At 40.3% G+C, this 8315-nt stretch overlaps 1 protein-coding gene across 1 annotated transcript in view; it reads right to left on the bottom strand.

The window, feature by feature from the left end:
* DPY19L1 (dpy-19 like C-mannosyltransferase 1) overlaps positions 1-8315 on the bottom strand; it is a 122320-nt gene that overhangs the window by 5152 nt on the left and 108853 nt on the right. Inside the window, exons 20-21 of the mRNA XM_017502227.2 lie at positions 5158-5257; positions 3888-4013 (exon numbers count right to left, since the gene is read on the bottom strand). Of these exons, the coding sequence (XP_017357716.1) occupies positions 3888-4013; positions 5158-5257 (226 nt within the window). The remainder of the gene's footprint in view (positions 1-3887; positions 4014-5157; positions 5258-8315) is intronic.

Here is an 8315-nt window from a genome sequence, read left to right as displayed (position 1 = left end):
TACTTTTGAGGTTTTGGGACTTGGACTGGCTTCCTCGTTCTTCAGCTTGCAGATGCCTATTGTGAGACTTCACCTTGTGATCGTGTGAGTCAGTACTCCTTTAATAAACCCCCTCTCATATATGCATCTATCCTATTAGTTTTGTCCCTCTGGAGAACCCTGACAGATGCGCTTGAGTTGTTTTTACAAAAATGGAATTATTCTGGGACTCTAAACAATAAAATGTGGCGCGATTTTTCCATGTTAGTGCATAAAGATCTACTCTATTGTTTTGAATAGCTGCTTGTTCTCATATGTATTATTAACCAATTCTTTACAGATCGATATTTTAATTGTTTCCCATTATAAACCAATGCAGCCACAAGCAGTCTTGTGCCGAGCTCCCCTCTTCAAGCTAAACCTCTAGAGCAGCAGTCCCCAACCGTTTTGGGACCAGCAACTGGTTTCATGGAAGACAATGTTTCCATGGACTGGAGAGTGGGAAGGGATGAAACTGTTTCACTTCAGATCATCAGGCATTAGATTCCCATAAGGAGCACACAACCGACATCCCTCACATGTGCAGTTCACAGTAGGGTTCGTGCTCCTATGAGAATCTAATGCTGCCACTGATCTGTCAGGAGCCAGAGCTCAGGCTGTAACGCTTGCTCACTCTCCACTCACCTCATGCTACACGGCCAGGTTCCTAACAGGCCACAGACGTACTGGTCCACGGCCGGAAGCTTGGGAACCCCTGCTCTAGAGGCAAATTATCACTCTGTCAAAGGAATACACAATTTTTTTTTACCTTCCCTTCAAACTATCACCTAGAAATGTTTAGCCAGTGAGTGTTCCCATGAAGAGGGACACTTCAAGTGCACAATTTTTGCACACCCTTGCTGACACTGGTTTCTACTGACATTGAACACCTATGGTAATATGGCTGGGTATGGGTTTTCTACCTTTTAATTTTTTCATACACATCAAGGCCGAACTGTTACAACACTGAGGGCCCATGGTGGAAGAGAGTGAGACACAGAGGAAGTAGAGAATGACCCACAGTTTTCCTGAGTTCAACAGCTTTTAGGAAAAAGAGAGGGCAAACAGCTGTCTTGGGAAGCTCTGTTTGCCTTGGTGCAACACTATTTATTCCTCATCTGAGTTTCCCAAGGTCTCCCCAGGCCAGCCATCTGCAAATAGCATTAGTGAAAATCTAAATTATTTTCTTCTGAATACATGTATTTTATTATTGGAATAAAAGGAAGCAGAGAACTGTAGTTAATTAAAAACTAATCTACAACTTGCATGCAAATATATTTGAGTGTTTATATTTAAACACAGTGTCAAATAGTTAAAGAATCATCAAGCCATACAATTAAGCCACTTGTAAATGAGATCATTTAAACATAGTGCTCATCAACTGCCAGGCACAGATTAAGCACTAGATAAATATTGGTCCCTCTTCCCCTTCCTCTCCTATCCAAGTTCCCCATCTGCTTCCCCCATTCTGACACACTTTCATGTCCCAGCAATCTATAGGGGTTTCAGGATGACAAAACTGAAATGGAGAGTGAAGACCAAGGAAATAAGGAAGATCCCAAACCTGGCGGAAAGCTTTGTCAAGAAACTTCTTATTCTAATTGTAAACACTAGATAAGTATGAGTCGCTTTTCCCTTTTCTTTCCTATTTGAATGCCCCATTTGCTTCCCTGTTGCAGCAGAAAGTACAGCTTTTGTTTTGTGTCAAGGTTGAAGCAGAGTGGACCTGATCAAGGTTTCCTGACAGCGTGTCATCAGCCTGGCTTAGATCTTGTACTAGAGGGAGGGTGTCATTTTAATGAGTGGGGAAAACAGATGAGAGTCACTTTCATAGCTTCTTCCCACTCAACTCCTGCTGTGACAGCCACAATAACTGCAAGTCAAGGTCCGGATGGGGAAATGCAGCACACCCTCCTCTGTACCCCAACTCTCAGTCTGAGTGCTCGTAAGTGACCTGAAGTCAGTTCAATGTCTGCTGATTTTGTTTAGTGTGCAAAGTTTATTGCCATATTTCCTAAATTTGCCTTCATATCACTTCTTGTGTGAGTAAAACAGTGCTCTGCCTACTCGAACACGAGACTGTTACAGCTATGCAAATCCAGGGAGCTCTCCCAACACCCTAAAGCACAAAGCCTCCGCAACTTTCATATATTCAAACTCCATGTAGGATCTAGGAAAAAATGAAGACTCTCGAATCAAGACTCATTGTTAGCTTGGAGAAAAAAGGTTATGAACATTATTTTTATGTTCCAATAACTTACAGTTGTTTCAAGAGAGTGAAGTCCAAAGAAATAAAGAAGATCCCAATTCTGGTAGAAAGCTATGCTAAGAACTGAGTTCTTCCTACTACAAATGTCAACCTACCGTTCATTTCATATAATTTCCTCATAAGATTGTTATGAAATGCTTAGAACTTTTTTGTCTTAAATTTATATAACAATGTTAAAGGTGAGTATGTGAATTTCACATATATTCATGTATTCATAAATGCTTAAAGCATTTTCTAAATTATTACAAAATAACATTTTCTATAAATCCTGACTGAATTCCAACCATGTAGCACATACACATAGAAAAATCATTCTATGATCAATAATTTTAGTTTCCTTATGAGCAAAACTGTAGATACTATGTCACAGAACTATTTTAACAATTTCGTCTTAATGCCGTATGTGTCATTGAAATATATGTTGGGCAAGTTATGATTAAGCCATAAATATAACAATCTCTAGTTGAAGAGTAATAAAGAATTAAAAAAATATTATTATTCCATAAAACAGCATTTATTTCTGATAAAAGTGTTTCTGTACTGTGCTCTTCATGGAGTGAATGTTTTGGTACATTAAAAGCAGGCTACTGTCACCTGCTGTCCAGTCACTCATGTGCCAGGTTTCTAGATAACTTTAGATTCACATCTGCTTTCAAGATCTTACTGTAGCTTGGAGCTATACTCAGCTTAGTAAACATCTCTGTGGAAATAGGAACTTTTAGGAACTATAAAACCAAGAGAATGTGGGTCATGGTACATTTATTTTCCCATTCAAATAAGATGTGAGATGCCAGGAAAGAAAAGTTTCATTCTGAGTTGATGCTAACAGGGTAACCCATCCATCAGCAGGACACAGTGTAGCACAGAGACACAGTATGGACGATGCGGCCCCTGGTGCTCAGCTGCCTGACTTCACCAAAATAAGGCTCCCCATTACTTGGTTTCAGACCCTGGAAGTCTTTTGAAAAAAAAAATATATATATATATATCTAACTTTAAAAGGTTTTTTTTTTAAACATCAAAAGCAAATATGAACAATTTGGGAGATTATCAATTAGTGCCAATAAAATCTCTTTAAAGTAGTATATACACACAAATCATTATTTGAAAAAAAAAAAAAGAAATTTATAAAGACTAGAAAAGAAAGACTCCAAATCATTATCTAGAAAGTTTTTTCAGGCTACGAATGGTGGCTCACACCTGTAGTCCCAGCACTTTGAGAGGCCAAGGCAGGAGGAGCACTTGAGGCCAGGAGTTTGAGACCAGCCTGGCCAACATGGCAAAATCCCATCTCTACTAAAAATACAAAAATTAGCTGGGTGTGGTGGTATATGCCTGTAATCCCAGCTACTTGGGAGGCTGAGGCATGAGAATTGCCTGAACTTGGAAGGCAGAGGTTGCTGTGTGCCAAGATCATGCCATTGCACTCCAGCCTCAGCGACAGAGTGATAATCTGTCTCGAAAACAAAAAAAATTTTTTTTCACTTATACTTTATTAAATGTTATATACATACTCCTGCCACCAGCAAAGCATGTGCCATGTGCTTGTATTAACCTTCGTGTCTTATGATTATAAAATATTGACTGTGTTGATACTCACTTGGATCTTCTTACACACCATGACTCTTCCAGAATGTAATAATTCACTTTTAACTTTATCAGTTCTCGCTTCACTTCTTCAGCTGCTTTCCGACTATACATTGAATATACTATTTTTGTTCTGGCTCTTTAAAGAAAAATAATTGGGCACAAAATTTTCAAGATTAAAAAGATACAACCAACACATTTGGAAGAAAGCAGTGAATGAGACTAGAAGATAGACGACGAAGAAGAATCCAGTCAGGAGGAAATTTCTCACGGGAGTTCCTGCTAAGGGGCATCAGTGAGGTCAAAAGCAGAAGGCAGAAGGAGGACAAGTCATGGGAGTAGAAGGTCACCTTTAACACATCCCTACATTTCCAAACTTGGTCTTCTTTGTGTCTGTTCACTTATTTATTTGTCTTAAATTCTTCACTACTCTGTCACATATAAGAGTAAGGTACCCTGTGTGTGAACAGGGATGAACTACAACAAACAAACTTACAGGGCTACTCTGAAGCTGCAACAGTCTCAACTTTGACATCAACAATAACTCACATTAAATGGTTCTTCATTTTATTTCTAGATTTAAGAAAAATTAAACTTATTCAACAAAATTGGTCTGGAAATTAGCTTGGTAAGATTGATTTTTTAATGAAAAGGCTTATTTGTAAAACGTATAGGCTGTTGTTACGCAAAACAATATACTAATAAGATTACCCATGAATAGCATCACCTGCCTTAGAAATTGCATGAAAAATTAAATCTTTTTTAAAAAATAACTTAGATAACACGTCTCTAAATTATTTTTTAAAGTCTCAAAATAATCTAAAAAAATAGAAAACACAGAAGTTCATTCTAACAGGCTATACTGGTGAAAACCAGAATAAACTCCCCTTTGAATGGGATTCTATTTCAAATGACTTCTCCAAACTCAAGAAAAATCACCTATGAGAAAACCTTAATAAACACTCTAAGCGAAGTTCTTCAGGGAGTTACAGGATGAAAAGGACCTGGACATTTCAGAGCCTTGTTAACCTGTGGGAAAGTGGTATAGTATGACTTCTTTCTGCCAGGTAGATAAGATAGCCCTGAAAGCTGTCATTTCCTTGCCCTCTGCAGTCTTAACAGATTTGTTTAGTGCTTAGCAGTCTTATTTCAGCTTTCTGCTCTCCAACTCGATAAATCTCAGTTCATCATATTCTTTTGGAACATTAGTTTGCTGGTGTCCTCCACTCACTGTCTGTTTGCATGGAAGGTTTGTTTTTGATGATGTGAGACTGTGCACTGACCTCAAGCCTGCATCTTCATAATGTGGATGATTCACAATGGGCCGAAGTGCAGAGAGCTTAACACTTGCCATCGTGGGCATGGCACCTGCAAACACTGCATCTAGAAAACAAGAGGAAGGTCTCAGGATGACATTCAATAAGTGTGAGAAGGGGTCTCCTTCAAGTTTAAATCAATTATTTCGCAAGTAACAGAGCAGAGGCCCAGCAAGGTTCACGACTTCAGGATTCAATGGCAGAACTACTAAGTCAGATGGCTGATAAAATAGCAGTTGGCAGCCAGGCCTGGGTAAACGATTTTTCTTGGAAAATAGAGCTTCATCATCTCATTAAAGCTGCCTTTCTTAAAAAAAAAAAAAAATCTCAGAAATCTTTCCTGAATCTAGAAAAGAGGTATCAAATGGACTAGGAAAGCTTTATAGTAACAAGGAATTCTGGAAGATGATTTAGCATTTAATCATTTGATACACAGATGATGAGAAAGTCTTCCCTTCTACACATGAATGAAGTATCACATTCCATGAGTTTATTTCAAGATGGAATGTGAAGAACTAATATTAAAAATTCACTAAGAAAATAAGCATAGAAAAAATTATTTTAAATGTGCATTTATGACTGAATAAATTTTGAAAAAATTAAAATTTATAAAAATGGCAGAATCATCCCCAGGCAAGATGGCCAAATAGGAACAGCTCTGGTGCGCAGCTCCCAGCGAGATCGACATAGAAGGTGGGTGATTTCTACATTTTCAACTGAGGTACCTGGTTCATTGAGACTAGCTGTACAGTGGGTGCAGCCCAAGGAGAGTAAGCCGAAGCAGGGTGGGGCACCGCCTCAACCGGGAAGCGCAAAGGGCCGAGGAATCTCTGTCCCCTAGCCAAGGGAAGCCATTTGGGGCTGTTTCCTGCACTCTGGCCCAGATACTGTGCTTTTCCCATGGTCTTCACAACCCGCAGACACGGAGATTCCCTCTGGTACCTACACATTCATCTGGGCCCTGGGTTTTCAGCACAAAACTGGATGGCCATTTGGGCAGAAACCGAGCTAGCCACAGCAGTTTTCTTTTTCATACCCCATTGGCACCTGGAATGCCAGCAAGATAAAATTGTTCACTCCCCTGGAAAGGGGGCTGAAGCCAGGGAGCCAAGTTGCCTGGCTTAGTGGGTCCTACCCCCACGGTGACCAGCAAGCTACAATCCACTGGCTTGAAATTCTCACAGCCAGCACAGCAATCTGAGCTTGACCTGAGTCCTTCGAGCTTGGTGGGGAGGAAGGGCATCCGCCATTGCTGAGGTTTGAGTAGGTGGTTTCAACCCCACACTATAAGCAAAGCTGCCGGAAAAACCCATCTGGGCAGGGCCCAACACAGATCAGCAGCTGTAGGCACTGTCTCACTAGATGTCTTCGCTGGGCAGAGCATCTCTGAAAAAAGGCAGCAGCCCATCAGGGACTTATAAATAAAGCCCCCACCTTCCTGGGACAGAACACCTGGGAAAAAGCGCAGTAGTGGGTACAGCTTCAGCAGACCTAAACACCCCAGGCTCTGAAGAGAACAGCAGATTTCCCAACACAGTGTTTTAGCTCTGATAAGGGACAGACTGCCTCAAGTAGCTCCCTGACCCCCATGTACCCTGACTGGGAGACACCTCACATGGAACAGCTCTGGCTGGCATTTGGCAGGTACCCCTATGGGATGAAGCTACCAGAGGAAGGAACGGGCAGCAATCTTTGCTATTCTGTAGTCTCCACTGGTGATTCCCAGGCAAGCAGGGTCTGGAGTGGATCTCCAGCAAACCCCAGCAGACCTGCATCAGAGGGGCCTGACTGTTAGAAGGAAAAGTAATAAACAGAAAGAAATAGTTTCAACATCAACAAAAAGGACATCCACTCAGAGACTCCATCAAAAGGTCACCAACTTCATAAACCAAAGGAAGATAAATCCACAAAGATGGAAGAAACAAGCGCAAAAAGACTGAAAACTCCAAAAACGAGAACACCTCTTCTTGAAGGGATCACAGCTCCTCACCAGCAAGGGAACAAAACTGGATGGAGAATGAGCTTGACAAACTGACAGAAGCAGGCTTCAGAATGTGGGTAATAATAAACTTCTCTGAGCTAAATGGGCATGTTCTAACCCAATGCAAGTAAGCTAAGAACCTTGAATAAAGGTTAGACGAAATGCTAACTAGAATAACCAGTTTAGAGAAGAACATGAACGATCTGACGGAGATGAAAAACACAGCACGAGAACTTCGTGAAGCATACACAAGTTTCAATAGCTGAATTAATCAAACAGAAGAAAGGATATCAGAGATTGAAGATCAACTCAACGAAATAGAGCAGAAAGACAAGAATAGAGAAAGAAAAGAGTGAAAAGAAATGAACAAAGCCTCCAAGAAATATGAGATTACATGAAAAGACCAAATCTATGTTTGATCGATGTACCTAAAAGTGACAGAGAGAATGAAACCAGGTTGGAAAACACTCTTCAGAATATTATCCAGGAGAACTTCCCTATCTAACAAGGAAGGCCAACATTCAAATTTAGGAAATACAAAGAACACCACAAAGATATTCCGCAAGAAAAGCAACCCAAAGACACATAATCGTCAGATTCACCAAGGCTGAAATGAAGGAAAAAATGCTAAGGGCAGCCAGAGAGAAAGGTCGGGTTATCCACAAAGGGAAGCCAATTAGACTAAAAGCAGATCTCTCTGCAGAAACCCTACAAGCCAGAAGAGAGTGGAGGTCAATATTTAACATTCTTAAAGAAAAGAACTTTCAACCTAGAATTTCATATCCAGCCAAGCTAAGCTTCATAAGTGAAGGAGAAATAAAACCCTTTACAGACAAGCAAATGCTGAGAGATTTTGTCTCCACCAGGCCTGCCCTACAAGAGCTCCTGAAGGAAGCACTATACATGAAAAGGAACAACCAGTACCAGCCACTGCAAAAACATACCAAATTGTAAAGACCATTGATGCTAGGAAGAAACTACATCAACTAATGAGCAAAATTATCAGCTATGATCATAATAGCAGGATCAAATTCACACATAACAATATTAACCTTAAATGTAAATGGGCTAAATGCCCACAGACTGAAAAACTGGATAAAGAGTCAAGACTCATCAGTTTGCTGTATCAGGAGACCCATTTCAT

The sequence above is a fragment of the Cebus imitator genome, unplaced genomic scaffold (assembly GCF_001604975.1).
Source record: "Cebus imitator isolate Cc_AM_T3 unplaced genomic scaffold, Cebus_imitator-1.0 Scaffold294, whole genome shotgun sequence".
Lineage (NCBI taxonomy): Eukaryota > Metazoa > Chordata > Mammalia > Primates > Cebidae > Cebus > Cebus imitator.
This window is presented reverse-complemented; position numbering and strand designations above follow the sequence as displayed.